A 16,256-nucleotide genomic window follows, 5' to 3' on the forward strand; every position below is an offset into this window, starting at 1 on the left:
ATAAAGGAGGATACACAGATGTGCACAGTGGAGCATGATCAACATTTTGTACATATAGTCAACTGCATAAATCTAGTCAGATTTAGTGACAGAGGAGTATAGTGTAGTCCACATGCACCACCTGCCCTGTGGGATAAAACAAACACAACAGTAATATAAGCAAAAAATAAAAAAAATGTAAATCACAACGTAATTAGTGAATGAAAGTGGTTGCATTCCTATAACATCCATAACATTGTGCATATGAATTAGTGAAGTGTTGTTTCTCTCCCAAAGGGGTTGACCAAAGCAGGGGATAGTGCAGATAGGTGATCGAAAGAGTGGGCCCAACATTATATTCTTCGTATGGGTCTTTACATAGGGGTGGAATGTGAAAGGAATAATCTGCCTAGGGCTCAAGGCCGATTAGTGTGAAGTACCTTAAGTAGGCGGAGGGGTTCCATCATGTCAGAACAGGACTTTTGGGACTGAGAAGTGATTGATAGTAAATAGGAGTGCAATGGGTGCCAAATCTTTAGCCCTTGAAATCAGGGGTTGTAGGGATGCATATATTTCTTTAATCATGTTGCAGGACGTCATGCTGGTGAGCCATTTGGCTGCGGAAGGGGGGGAAACGTCCACCACAATGGATTGCAACTTCTTGTTTAGCCAGAAGGAGGGCAATGGCGGCGAATTGCCTGGTACTTTTAAGGCGATCTAGCGCATAGCCGATAAGGGCAATTAGTGGGTCTTCATCAAGTTCAAATTCAAGAATCTAAGACAATTTTATGAAACTTTTGTGCCAGTATGTGTCAACAACCCTACAGGATTAAGCCGTACGAATGAAGTCTGCTCCATGAGTATGACATTTCAAGACAGTTTGTGGTGTGAGTTTGATTATATTTATGTTGGTCGTGGGGCTATGTAGACCCGTCGTAGAAACTGAAAGTGGAGAAGTTTGTCGATGGTTGGGAGACACCAGTCTAGTTTGTGCACAGCATGCACCACCTCCCACGCTCAACCACGAAAGTTGGAGTGAATTGCTGTGCACCAAACAGATCAGTCTATAATTTTTCCACAAAAAGGTCAAGGCAGCCTGTGTTTTGAACACCGGTATTCCCAGTGAGCATAGGTTAGTTTGCCGATCCCTAGCTTCCAACTCCTCATTTTTCATAGCCATTGTTTTTAACAGATTCTCCATACATTCCAGCTGTTTCATGGTTTGCGCAGCACCGTCCTCCAGGTCAGACACCCTCCCCTCAGCAGAGGTTATTCAATTCTCGTGGCGGTCAAGTCGTTCATTCATAGTATTCGGTCGTCTGGCCAGAGTATGAAAGTGGCCATTGCTAAAGCAGAAAATCCTGGCTATATTTTAGCCTTGACAGACTAGATAGTGGATTTTATACTCTAGGCTGATGAACCAAACCAAATCTGCTTTAGAGAAAACGTCACAGGTAATATGCCTTAGACAATGTAAATTAAGCATATAGTAATCAATTAGTGTGTCAATAATCACACCAGTTTATTAAGAAGTTGAAGTTTTATTTCCCTATATTAACAATGCTAGAGTCACGAAAATAATTCTCACACACAAATGATACATGTATAGAAACAACAGGTTGATTTAGTCAGCATATGAATCTAAGCTTAATCAATGCAAACAGATTGGTCATTACACAGAACCATAGCAATAGAATCTGAGCAAGAGAAATTAAATACATTGAAATAACAAAGAAAGGAATCAAAGTCCATTCAGGAATATGAGAGTAACACCTCACTAACCACTAATTAGCATTAACATGTTGGACTTCATGTAAAAGAATTTAGCAACATGAATTTAGAAAACATCTAGCTAAGGTGCTATCAAAATTAGAAGCAGTATTGTAATTGTAACAGTTGGTACCTGAAAACAAAAGACAAATAACAATACACAGTTCATACATTTACCAAATCACTAAGGTATTCAGCAACAACATCTACTTCATCAGGTGGAGAGCAACATCAGACATCAGCATCGAAACAAGAACAAATTGAGGGGTCTGGTTTAGAATTTGGACTATAGAATAAACTAAACCATCAAATTAATTGCTCAATAATAATAAAAAAATAAACACCAGCATGTCAGTAGATTAACTGGCAAAGCTTGAAATGTCAAAATGACAGATTATAAAAGTAAGATCTCTGGAACTCAGGATACAGGAACAAAAGCATAAAAAAAATGACCCCAAAAACCAATGTTGACTAAACATTAAATTAAACTTGTTAAACACTCTGATTGATTTAGAAAATAAGATGAGAAAATTATGTCCACTCAGAACACTAACAAATATCAAATTATATAAAATTTTAGCTCTAAGCTTTTCTATTTGCTGTTATTCCATTGACGAAATTCAAACTAATAAATTTATAACATGTACATTCTTTTCTTCCATTGCATCTGTGGACCCATTGTTCAACCCCTTCAACTATGTTGTCACCGGATACTGATTACAAATTATAGAAACATTCTCATCACACCATTTCTCTCCTAGAGGCAAAGAACATAGGTTAGAAACATAACTACAAGCAAAATATACAAATACAATGAATGAAGTCTGTTAGGCTGTGGAAATGCAGCTCAAAAACATAACACATTATAAACATTTTATAGAAATAACATTGCACAGTGACTTTGCATCTGCTTCAGCCCAGCAGGGGCCACTAAATACACATTTATTTTTGACATTTATTTTAGCAAGGAACACACTCTTAAAGAGACAGAATAATTTAATCAACTTAGTATTAGAATTAGAAAACAAATGCAGGCCTTTTCATTTGATGGCAGCCATTAAGTCGGTGACAATTTTCAAGTTAATATAAAATTAATACATAATGATTAATATATCGAAATATAAGTATGATTTTATATATATATTATTATTACAAAATGTATGCTCTTACACCATCAATGGCCCAAAAGCCTGCCCTTAGTTCCGCTATGATTGCATCAGTACCTAATTGTGGATTCTGGTCAGTGTTGCGTACATTTTGGTCTTCCACCATTGGTGCGGGCTGCGTTTGACCTGCAGATTTCTGTTTTTTTTTTAATTAAGGCACCTTTGTTTGGGGTCTCTGCGCCCCATAGCCCTGAAGGACTCAAAGATGAGCGCTGGCTGATAATCCTTAGTGACAGTGAGTAGTGGGGTGAGCAAGACGACACCTGGAACTATTGTTTCCCACCAGTGACCATGAGGATGCTGTAATTCGATTCCCAGTTGCCAGGGTCAGCAGGCATCCATAATCTCAGAGGGAGTAGGCCAGGTGAGCAGGGCTCAAGGACTTAAGGCACTGGGCCGCTGAAGGAGTGCAGGAACCCAGTCCAGTGAGAACAGTGTGAGTTAAGGTTTAGATGTGGGTGCCACACAGTGTTAGCAAGAAATGTAGTAGAGGCACTATAATCCTGTGCTGGGCAGGGTGGGTCAGTCAGTGCCAATGCAACACCAAATGTAGCTGCAGGTTTCATAATGTCTCCCAGGCTGGGGGCCTTTATGCATAAGAATTTCTAAACTTATCTTGTTTAGTGGGCTAACTATAATTTTGTCGTGCAGAACCTCAAGAAACTATGAAGGAGAGAAATTAGGACGTATGGAGAGATAGTTGCTGGTTTTACCAGTTTAATTCTTCTATTTTATTTTTGGGAAAGGGAATTAGTATTATTGAATTTTATTCTTTGTCTTTTTGTGCTTTCCAGGTATCCTCCAGCCGATTAGATCTTTCTGGCTGTGAAGATGATGAAAAGGTATGGGTTTTACAATTAAGCTACTTATCTGTGCCATGTTTATTTACTTTTACTCTGTCCCTTTGTAGCATGGAATGGCTCTTCTGAATTGATGGAGAACTTTCTAAAAGACATTTACAGAAGTTAAACCTTATTATAAACTAGGGATTGCTACAAAAGCTTGACATCAGAAATTAGTCTGAATGAACTGTCTTAATAACAAAGATAGTTAATACGCTATCACATTATTTGTGCACTAGATATTTTGCACCCTGGAAAAAGCAACTACATTTTGAAACCCTTTAGCAAGTTCATTTCTTTGTGCATACAAACATAGCTAGCAATAAACAAGATTGTTTTGAGGCTTAAGTGCCTCAACAGTTGTAGTTATCCAGTATTGGATCTTTCATAAATTCACATGCTTGAATCATCCCCGTCGTCAAAGTGGGAGTCCCACAGTACATGAAAAGCAATAAGCACCCCAAAAAAATTCCCATAGGCTATAATGCTAATCAAATGTGTCATATAGCCTATCTTTGTCCTTTTGTGAAAGGACCCAGACTTGGCTCCTGGCCAATCAGGCACCAGCACCCTCTAGAACACTCTCCAGAGAGGCTCTTTCCCTCAGATTTTCTGCCGCACGTCGTGTGAAGGGAGTCTCCCTGAGCTCTGCTCAGTTTTCTACTTCTGACAGGAAACTTTAGAAAATGTTGGATTCTTCCAGGAAAAGCCTTTTCTGCCCTTGTAAGACCTGTGGCAAGGAAAGGCTTCATGTGGATGATCCACATAAAGACTGCTTATACTGCTTATATCCAGAACACCAGGTGAAAGACTTCAAGATATGCCGCACTTTCTCTGCGAAAACCCTCAGAGACAGAGAGGGTAGGCTGTTGACATGGTTACTCGCAAAATCCAGTACTTCAGGTGAGTAGAGTGAGTCAGAAAGGCCGCATAAAAGGTCCAGATCTGAGGACATGGGACTGGCTGAAAGATCCAGGAAACTTAATAAAATGCATCATAAAGAAGGTGCTAAGGGCGGACAAGGCTCAATTTCATCTGAGCCATCCTCTCGTCGAAAGGAGGAGTCATCACACCGTTCTCCTTCATCTGAGCCTTCCACCTCTAGAAAGGTAACTAAAGACGACAACAACACCACCATCGACAACAGTGACGACGATTACGGTTTTCACATCTACTGTCTCCACCGCCTTATCGACGAGAACGTTGTCGACTACGACTAAGGCTCATCCAGAGGAGACTTAGGCCCTCATTCCGACCTTGGCGGTCATAGACAGCCAGGGTCGCGAATGACGGAAGCACCGCCAACAGACTGGCGGTGCTTCAAACGTCATTCCGACCGCGGCGGTACAGCAGCGGTCACCCAGCCGGGTCCGGTGGTTTCCCGCCGGTTTTCCCCCGGCTGGGAGAATCCTCCAGGGCAGCGCTGCAAGCAGCGCTGCCTTGGGGATTCTGACCCCCTTCCCGCCAGCCTGTTTCTGGTGGTTTTCACCGCCAGGAAGAGGCTGGCGGGAACGGGTGTCCTGGGGCCCCTGCACTGCCCATGCCAATGGCATGGGCAGTGCAGGGGTCCCCTTACAGGGCCCCAGCCTGCTTTTCACTGTCTGCCTAGCAGACAGTGAAAAGCGCGCCGGGTGCAACTGCACCCGTCGCACACCTGCAACACCGCCGGCTCCATTCGGAGCCGGCTTCAGTGTTGCAGGCCCCCTTCCCGCTGGCCCGGCGGGCGCTACCTTGGGTAGCGCTGCCAGCCCAGCGGGAAAGTTGGAATGGCACCAGCGGTCTTCTGACCGCGGTGCGGCCAAATAACGGTTCCCGCCAGGCGGGCGGCAACCGCCGCCCGCCGGGGTCAGAATGACCCCCTTAGTCTTTGAAGGTAACATTAACACCAACGTCGACGAGGCCATCGTCATTGATGACATTGTTGATGAGAATACTGTTGATGAGGAGACCGTTGATGGGACTGCTGTCGACGACACCACAGTTGACAAGGCCACCATTGATGACACCACCGCCAACGAGACCGTAGTTGATGGAGAAATCGTCCACAACATCAGTTCTGTCGACTGCACCATCGTCGTTGACACCGTTTATGATGCCAATGGTAGCTGTAAGCCAGGATGTTATTCCAATTTCTTCTGGGTCTCCTGATCTTCACGCTACAGTCAAGATTACAGCAATGTCTAGGTCTACAATATATCCACAGGATACTTCACCAAGTAAAGTAACAACCTTGCTGGCTAGTCACCTGCTGGACTGGGAAGAGTCATATGAAGGCCCATTTGGTGATGTACCCAGCCCCTCCCAGTTGCGTGTTAAGTATCAGGAGGATGATGATGATGAGTACGATCAATACCAGCTTTATTACTCTCATCAAGGATGCTATTACGACCCTCCGCATCAGCCAAGAGGCACTGTACAGATGCCTGCCTCCTTGATTCAGGACTTGCAGTCTATGTTGCAGGATTACAAGAGAAGGTTCCCAACTGCAGCGGAGGACCAATCGCCTCTTCCAACCTCTCCTGTTACACCAAGGAGAATACCTCCACCTCCAGCAACTCCTAGGCTGACTCCGCAGTCCACATTAGCTGTTCCCGCTAGAGATGAGGTTTCTACGTCTGGGGATGAAAGAGAGGTTTCAACATCACAGCGTCCTAGTGAGGAATGGGATGATTAAATAGCCCCTACTCCTTCCACACCACCTCCTCGTCCTTTAGATTCTCCACCGGAGGATATAGGTGGGTTTCACAACTTGATGGATAGGGCGGTCACACGATTTCACTTGCCAACGTCGGTCTCGCAGTCAGAATGCTTCCTCCGTGACTTCAAGGAACAAGCAATAAAGTCTGTGAGGGCTATTCCTATTATAGACTTCATTTGGAGTGAGGGTATCAAGATCATGCAGAACCCAGTGACTGTTCCACCAGTTCCACAGAAGCTTGACAAAAAGTATAAAGCGACACAGGACTCTCCTGCGTGTTTGACAGGGCTTCCAAGACCAGACTCTGTGATCTCCCAAGCTGCCCAAAGGCATTCTCAGAACCTGTCAACGCCTATATCTGCTCCTCCTGATAGGGAAGGAAGAAGACTGGATAATGTGGGCAAGAGATTTTCCACGGGTTTTCGCCAGCTGGCAGGAGCGGCTGTATAACTCCGCCAAGGTTGGTTAAAAGCGACCTCTTTCAAACCAGAGGTACAGTCCAGAATTCTAGACATGCCGTACGACGGAGAGTCTCTCTTCGGTAAACATGTAGACGATGTATTACAGGCCATCAAGGCTGACACTAACACTGCTCGGTCCTTGGGTACTTTGCAGTACCTTTCGGGGAGCAAGAGGTAGGGATTTTTCAACATTTCTACCATCTGCAGTATCAACAGCCTCAATATAGACCAGCCTATCAGCAGAAATGTAGGCAACCATCCACAGCTTCCTATGCTAGACAGGGAGGAAGGAGAAAACAGAGTTCCCAAACCTCTGATCAGCCTCGCAAGCAATGATTCTTGTCCGGCACCGGCTACGCTTCCACAGTATTAACAGGGCCATCAGGTGGGAGCTAACATCTCCAATTACCTTCAGAATTGGAAAAGCATAACATTGGACAAATGGGTGCCGGATATAGTGACACAAGGTCATATGCTGGAATTTATACAAAAACCACAGCACTATCCGCCAGGAAAATCCAAACCACTTCATCTTCACTTGCTTCAGCAGGAGGTTTTCCTAATGCTCGCCAAAGGAGCTATAGAGAAAATTCCGGTGCAGCACAGAGGGCTTGGGATCTGTTCCCGGTTCTTTCTAATAAGGAAGAGGTGAGGGGAATGGAGGCCAATCCTATTCCTCAGGAAGTTGAACAAGTTTCTAAGGAAGCAATCCTTTTGTACGGTCACACTGTTGAATATCCTGCACCTTTTGAACCCTGGAGATTACATGACAACGATGGATCTCCAGGATGCTTATTTCCACATACCGATACATGTAAAACATCGCAAATATCTCCTCTTCACTGTGGCAGGTGCCCATTATCAATTCAAGGTCCTCCCATTTGGCTTGAAGTCAGCGCCACGATTTTTCACGAAATGTCTTGCCCCTGTAGCAGGCTTCCTCCACAACAGGGGTTTTCAGGTCTTCCCATACCTGGACGACTGGCTGATAAAAGCCCCTACATCGCATCTAGCATCCAAGGCCACCAACGTCTGCCTAGAACTATTTCACAGTTTAGGTCTAACTTTAAATTTCCAGAAATCAGTCACTCTTACCACACACAGGATAGTCTTTTTGGGTGCAGAACTCAACAACATCTAGAGCAAAGCGTACCGCACACAGGCACGGCAGCAAAAACTAACCAACATGACTGTCAAAATCTCAAGAAGATAGTCAGTTTCAGTACGGGTGTTCAAGTTGCTTATAGGCATGATCTCCTCATCCATCGTCCTAGTCCGCCTGGCAAGGTTGAAAATGAGACCATTGCAAGAGGAGTTACAGCTGCAATGGACCCAATCCCAAGGATTCTTCGAGGATTTAATAAATGTTACACTGAGAATAGTAGAGACATTGCAATGGTGGTCTCAAACCAACCATCTTTCTCAAGGGTTGACCTTTCTCACTCCGATGACAGACTTCATTATCACAATGGACGCTTCATTGGAGGGTTGGGGAGGTCATCTACAGGACATGCGCATTCAAGGGAGATGGTCGGACGTGCAAAGAAGAAGGCACATAAATCTGTTGGAGTTAAAAGCAATTTTTCTCACGCTCAGGGCGTTCCTTCCACGGATTGCAGGTTTGTCTTTGTTGGTCCGTACAGACAACACAACAAGCATGTTCTACATCAACAAGCACGGAGGAACAAGATCTCTGTCCCTCTCAAGAGAAGCTCAATCTCTCTGGGACTGGCTCACACTGCATAACATTTCCCTGAGAGTGGAGCACCTGCCAGGTGTCAACAACGTCCTGGCGGACTCTCAGCAGGACTGACGACAACTGCCACGAATGGGAACTCGACCAGAAGTAACTGGACAGCATCTTTCTATGCTGGGGACGACCGACCCTGGATTTATTTGCCACCAATAAGAACACCAAATGCTAATTCTACGCCAGTCGATACCCACGCCTGGGGTCGTGGGGGAATGCTCTTTCTATGAGATGTTCCGGGATCTTTGCATATGCTTCATTTCCCATTAATTCCCAGGCGGCGACCAATCCCATATGCCTTCCCTGCAAGCACGACTTTCTCACAAAGTCAAGGTCAGATTCTTCATCCAGATCCAGCATCTCTGCAATTGCACGCATGGCTCCTGAGTTCCATGAGTTCCAGGGTATGAACATTGATGAGGAATGCAAACTGATTTTGTCCAGGGCATGAGCTGACAGTACAAATAGGACGTACAGACTCAAATGGAAGAGATTTTGTGTCTTGTGCTTGCAGAACAAATTCCATCCGTTAAAGATTGGGCCGGAGCAAATTCTCTCATACCTTCTCATCCTTTCAAAGGCTGGGCTATGTCACGCATCTGTTAAGATCCATTTGGCAGCTATAGCTTCTGATAGACGCTTGGCGGATATGCCCTCACTGGACTCATCCAGAATTATCAAGCAGTTCATTAAGGGTCTGTTTCGTACTTTTCCTTCGGTGCGTCCACCTCCGCCAGAGTGGCATCTAAATATAGTTCTGTCTCAGCTAATGAAAGCCCCATTCTAACCTATTCACAGAGCGGATCTGAAATTCATCACATGGAAGGTGGCAACTCTACTTGCTCTTACATCCACGAGAAGAGTCAGCGATATACAGGCCTTTACCATTAAGGAGCCCTACCTTATCTTTTCAGACAACTTTATTCTTCTTAGAACTAACCTGAGGTACATTCCTAAAGTGCCCTCATCCTTTCACTTGAACGAGCCAGTAATATTAAGAACTTTTTTCCTGAATCCGTCAACAATCGCAGAAAAGACTCTTCACTCATTAGACATCAAGAGATGCTTGAAATTTTACCTTCAGCGTACTAAGCAGCTTTGGAAGACAGATCAGCTGCTAGTCTCATATGCTCAAGGACGGCAAGGGACAGGAGTCACTATGGCTGCCATAGCCCAGTGGATTGCATCCACCATTCAGTTTTGCCGCACAAAAGCGGGACCATTGACTAAGCGCCCAAGAGGGCACTCCACAAGAGAAGTCTCCACATCGGCTGCTTTGTTTCAAGGGATTACTTTGGATAAGATATGTCAGGCTGCAGCGTGGAAGACTACACACTCTATTGCGCAGCACTACTGTTTGGAATCGTCACAAAGAACTTATTCCCTCGTTGGACAGGCGGTCCTACGTCATCTATTTCATTAAGGTGAGATCTTTCCTTTAATGTGTAGACCTAATTCTATATCCAGTAGTCTATAATTGCTATGCAATTTTGTTGAATATGTTTGTTTTATACGCATAGAGTAAGTTTTATAGGTATGTTATTTGGTACTATGTTTTAAAGGATTACAATGCTCGCACCCACAATCCACTGCGGGCATAACATTTATTAGGAGTACTGCTGGCTATTCAGATTCAAGCATGTGAATTTATGAAAGATCCAATACTGGATAAGAATACAAATTTCGTACCTGTAACTGCAGTTATTCAGTATTGGTATCTTTCATAAATTCACATATGACCCACCCTCCTCCCCTTCGAGGCTCGCATTTCCTTCTCAGGACATAGTCCGCACTCTTGTGCCAGAAAATCTGAGGGAAAGAGCCTCTCTGGAGAGTGTTCTAGAGGGTGCTGGTGCCTGATTGGCCAGGAGTCAAGTTTGGGTCCTTTCACAAAAGGACAAAGATAGGCTAAATGAGTCATTGGATTAGCATTATAGCCTATGGGAAAATATTTTGTTGCTTATTGCTTTTCATGTACCGTGCGACACCCACTTCGACTACTGGGATGATTCAAGCATGTGAATTTATGAAAGGTATCAATACTGGATAACTGTAGTTATAGGTAAGTACCTTGCTTTCTTATGTTTGAAATACTGAGGTATATCTTTGTGTGTTTGGGAGAGCACTTATGACTGGGATGCTTACATCATAAGTTCTTTATCTTATGCAATATTTGTGGAATGAGAGTTTGAATTTGGGGAACGTGTCTGGGTGATACGTTGGTTACATAAGTTGACAGTCCTTTGTTTTTCCTTCAGCTCATTCTACTGTGAGCAACTTTTGACCTACTTCTCTTCTGCCATTTCCATACAGAAACCTTGCAAGGCCTTAAGCAGTCCTCGCTATAATTGGAAACCATTAATTTGGTTGACTCTTTATCAGCCAGCATTGACTTGAAACAGCCTTTGCTCCTGCAACAGGACAGTGGCCACCTGGATGAGGGGAACCAGTCGCAAACCTAATAGTAACAAAATTGAGGAAGTCCTGTTTCATCAACAAACTTTCAACTGGAATGCCTTGTGGTAGTTCAAAAGATGAGGTCTTTTTCCACTGCCAGTTGATTCCTATAAAAAGTTAGGCTTCATCATTTACTGTAGTCTGTTGTTTCCAAAGTGATCAATCAGACTTTCATTCTTTCATACTTTTTACAATGTTGAGGAAACACTTTCCCCTGATCTCTGTTAAATATGGTGGTTCACTCTCATCATTTGTTGCCTAGATTACAGAAGTTCTCTGTACCTCTGCATCTTCCCCTCTAGAAGTATACAGAATTCTGCCACTCACTTGGTTCTTAATTCTCTCCACACTTCTTCCAGCTCAGCTGTTCTGAGCCAATTTAGTTGGCTATGCATTAAAATGAGAAACACAGTTTAAATATATGTGCATGGTTCAAAGTGCTGTTTTCTGCTCAGGACCTCCTAAAGAACAAAGTCCAACTCTGCAAGCCATCTCACTCTCTGAGGTTCTTGTAGCTGATTACGGTAAAGGTTCTTCCCATGAAATAAGCTAGACTACGACATCCCTCTGCATTTCACTCTGCTCCAGTGCTATGAAACACACTTTCTTTTTCCCTCTGTAACTTCCCATGCACTGATTATTTCAAGAAAAATCTGAGAACCTAGCTTTCCATGTAAGCCTACCAACTCTACTTTGCTCCCTTAATTTTAGCGCCAGGACTGCCTTGAGGGTGATTGCACACAATGGGCGCCTTTCTTGAAAATCATTTTATTAATGATTGTAAACTTTTATGAAAAGGTGTTTACTGCTGTACATCCCCAATACTTATCTAATGCTGAAGACCATCATTTTGTTTTGCAGGGTTGGTCAGAAGGCCATCTTGAAATGTCTGACTGTTCGTCCAGTTATCAGGATGTATCCTGCTATGGCACCTTACCCAGGGAGTCTCCAAGAAGGAATAAAGACAGCGGCAGTGGTGAGATGCATTTTCCATCATCATTGTTAATCTGTTTCAATATAATCATTTTCTCTTTCTTGGGTATAGGTTTGAAGCTTCATCCAAATCATCCAGACTTAACCATAAGCCAGCAGAGCATACCTTTCTATGTGAGCTGCCTGTTAAAGTCTACACTTCTATTTATTTGGAGTGATTTGAAACAAGCAGATCTAGCCAGCTTGTGCTTCTGGTTGAGCTGGCTATTTTTCCCTTGCTATTTCAAGGGATTATACATTCTTGAAGTTGTAAATAGAAATTCACTGACAGAAAAGTGGTATCTAATGAGTATATTTCAACAGCGACTTTCAGTAGAAACAGAAGCGGATTGCGGTTCTGTTTAGTAATGTTTTGGTTTATTTTAGCATTTTTCAGATTTTTGTCATATTATCTACAAAGGTTGACAATGACCACCTATTTCCCATCTCCTTTCAGGTGAGGTGTAATGCCATCTGTGGCTGCAGATGTACATGCTTCACAATATCATCAGGTCAAACTCCACAAAGTGGTAGACAAAGACGACTTCCTGTTTGAAGCATTGTATAAGAAAGAGCATGTGTTCCACTACCTCCCCATGTTCAAAGGCATGTTCAGCTCAGCCACCGACAACTTTGAGGAGCCAGTGAAAGCCAACAAAGTTACCCCCAATTAGGAGAAAAAGGACAAGCCTGCCCTAGATAGTCTGGCTTACACTTGTGGACACATTTTCTCTGGCTCCTTAGTTGTTTACACCACCTGTAAGAGGGCGCATGCACAGACCACTGGAAATGCCTAAACTCCACACAAGGTGTCTATGCAAATTGATACTGCAGGGTAGAGTTTGGGGTGGCCACACACTGGCACATTACTAGTTTGGATGGCTTCCTTTCCAGGTACAACAGGTACCACTTCAAAAAAATGGATGAGCTGGTGAAACACATACCAGAAGCTCATCAAAAAATAGCACAAGGGTTGTCTGCTGAGGAGAAAGCCATGAGTAATGCCAATACCAGATGCACCATCGATGTGGCAGATATGACTTTGAGGGGTATTAATATCACCATCCTCCTTTGCAGGCATGCCTGGCTTAGGACTGTCAGGGGTTAGACCTGAGGTGCAACAGTACCTCTTGAATTTCCCTTTTGACATCAAGCATCTGTTAGCCCCATTGTTGACTAAAAGCTCGAAAAAATAAACAGGACACTGATATAGACAAGTCCATTTGTACCCTAAAGTCCCCTAGCTTCAAAACTGCTTTGTAGAAGCAGCAATGCAGGGGAGGTGTCACACTTGTGGGTTCAGGTAAGAAACCCCATACCATCAGTACCAGTCCATTTAGGACACATAGCAACCTAAGACCTTTCAGAGAGAGGCCTGTAGGGTAAATGGGAGTTGAAAAGGCAGAGGTGGCCCGCAAGGGGTTCCTCAGCTATTACGCAGTGATTCCCTGCCCCCCTTCCCTTCCACCCCTCCCCCCAACCCCTCAACCACATCATACCTGTCACATCTTAGATCTGTAAAAGTAAGTTTGAAACCATCCGAGGCCCATTTATAGATATGTGACTAAATCATCTAATATAGTTTGTGCTAAGAATCTAGTATATGGCGATAGTTTTGTAATTGCCTTTTGATCTATGTTGGTAAAGATCTTATATTTGTGGTGCTACATACATTTTTTAAACAAATATTACTTCTGTGCTGTTTAATTAAACTGTGATTGGTTTCTTTTAAGTATGTTCATGGCCTGAAATATATGTTATGCATCTTTCTGGGAATATTGTGTTAATTTAAGTGCATTTGAAATACTTTAAAACAAAGGATGGCTTGACAGATTCTAATGGCTGTCAGATAGCTCAGGCTGTACTAGATGGAACTTTCAAAATGGTACTTGAGGCAAAAACAATTGGTACTTTCGAAAGATGGCACATCTGTAGGGCATTTCTTGAAAAGGATATAAAGGTATGAAAAAAGAGTAAGAAAGGGTGTTCAAGAAGACCGGGCTCTTGAACTAAGCAAGCTCAATTTCCAAAATGAAAGCACATTAAGATGAAAGAAAATCTGGGATAGATTTAGTAATTTTCTATAGTGTTAGGTTCAACTGGAAGAACAAATGAGTACCCATGGTGTAGAAGGTAAAATCCTGACAAGAAGAGGAGGTAAGTCTGTGAAGGATGATATGTAAAGCAGCACTTCCTAAATGTTTTAGAACCACAACCTGATAATCCTAACAACAAACTTTAGCAAACCAACTAGCTTTAATGGACATAAGGCGGGTGGTTTTTTGCATTTTTTTGTTAACGTAATGTAAAGCATCATGTCGTAATGCACTGATATTTATAGACAGCACATTTTCTGTTGAAATATACACTAAATTTAATTTGCATAGACATAGTTTTACCGATACTGCTCTATTGCACACAAATGATAAAGTAGAAATCCAATTACAGTGAATATTTATTATTTGTGCATCACAAGTAAACTGTCTTGATTTGTTTTGAACCTGCTAATATCTTAGTTTCTATCACACTTCAGAATTACAAAATATTGTGCTTAATGTTTGCTTTCCTAACCCACTGAATGTGTACAGTTCATTGACAAGTATTTACATTGTGTTTTTTGCGTTACAGAAAATACATCCTACAGCCTTTAATTTCACCCCGTACCTCAGCAAGATTCACATAATCCATTTTACTTCTCTTTCTCCAAGTGCAAAATGAGAGGAGTTTGTAAATACCAATCCCCATGTTAAATAAGCAGCAATTTGTCACAAGACATAGCCTGACACATGACCCCTGTGTTTGAAGTGCAGCAAATGTGACAAGATAAATACAGAATTTAAAGGCATCTTTATTAATTGCATAGACTTTAGAGTCCTACCAAAAATCGTCGTGCAACCCACAGTTTGGGAAAAATTGGTTTAGAGCGCTGTCACTCATTGCAGGCCAAATTAACACATGCTTGGAGTCCCCTTGCATTATCATGAAGCCCCAAAATTATGGCTTCTTGTTTCTCACCCTCCAAGTCTAGTTTCTTACATTGTGTCCTTTACACACTCCCTTTACTGCCACATACAGCCGATTGGGAAGATGTTTGCAACCATTGTGCTGAAGGCCAGACTCCAGAGAACTTGCAGTTTCAGCACAGTAAACTCCATCCATACTGGGTTTTGCTTCATGTGTTTTAGAGAACTGTGTGGTAGTCAATGGGCTGAATCATGATTGTCAGAGATACTTGGGCCCATTCCAACAAGGTGAAATGTGCTGTGAACTACTACATGCTAGACGGTGACTTAGCACCGTGAGGCAGATAGGCACTGGCCACAGGTTGGAGATAATTGGAAGAGCTGCTGACCCACAGATGCCTGCTGCCTGCACAGGCTAAGCATGGCAACCCATGACTGGTGGGTTGAAACCCTGTCACGTAATAAAATTCAAGTGAAATGGATTGGTAAGGAGTGTGGCACAGTTTAAAAAAAAAAAAAAGTGTGAAATGAGGGGGTCTGTAGGAGATGAGTAAAAATGACTTCTTCCCAATTGAATAAACAAAATGTAAACACTGACATTAAAAATCTTTCTGCACAAAGGACTTAATAGTTAAAGAAAAAAAGTATTGTGTAACTCTGCTTGCTACTTTGCATTCTAGCTAGAGTGACATCATGGGCTTTAGCTGGGATCATATTCCACATAGATTATCTCTTCGCATCTGATTCGCCCATTTGAAGATAGAAAGATATCGGAGAGCTTCCTTTAAGATCATGCTCACATGTATATATTGTTTGGTCAGCCAGGAGAGGCATACAATATGGAAGTCTTGGAGACTGAACAAGTGACTTCTTAGCACTCCAGTGCACCGAGCCACAGTATCCTTAGGGATTGTGGACTATTTTCGGATGATTCAGGTTGCAGACACTTTTCTGTCAGTGCTCTTAAGGCAACAATCAGAGGATTTGCAATAGCTATATTAGCTGAAGGAGCAAGAGTTATAAAATAGGTCATAGAAAACCCAGATCAAGGCACTACAGGTAATTGATAAAGAACAGCTTGTTCGGGCCATAGACAACTGACAATATTAAAAGTACAGCTTTCAGTCCTTAGAATAAACAAAACAGCGACTGATTCTCTCAAACTGAGGCAAACATTTCTTTAACAAGCATTTGCAAT

The 16,256-nt window shown here is 42.8% G+C and overlaps 1 protein-coding gene across 3 annotated transcripts in view; it reads left to right on the top strand.

The window, feature by feature from the left end:
- KIF13A (kinesin family member 13A) overlaps positions 1-16,256 on the top strand; it is a 733,240-nt gene that overhangs the window by 627,513 nt on the left and 89,471 nt on the right. For all 3 annotated transcript variants that reach the window (XM_069218350.1, XM_069218331.1, XM_069218342.1), the window contains 2 exons: positions 3,710-3,757; positions 11,985-12,099. In XM_069218350.1, coding sequence (XP_069074451.1) covers positions 3,710-3,757; positions 11,985-12,099 — 163 coding nt within the window. The remainder of the gene's footprint in view (positions 1-3,709; positions 3,758-11,984; positions 12,100-16,256) is intronic.

Source organism: Pleurodeles waltl, chromosome 2_1 (genome assembly GCF_031143425.1).
Source record: "Pleurodeles waltl isolate 20211129_DDA chromosome 2_1, aPleWal1.hap1.20221129, whole genome shotgun sequence".
Classification (NCBI taxonomy): domain Eukaryota; kingdom Metazoa; phylum Chordata; class Amphibia; order Caudata; family Salamandridae; genus Pleurodeles; species Pleurodeles waltl.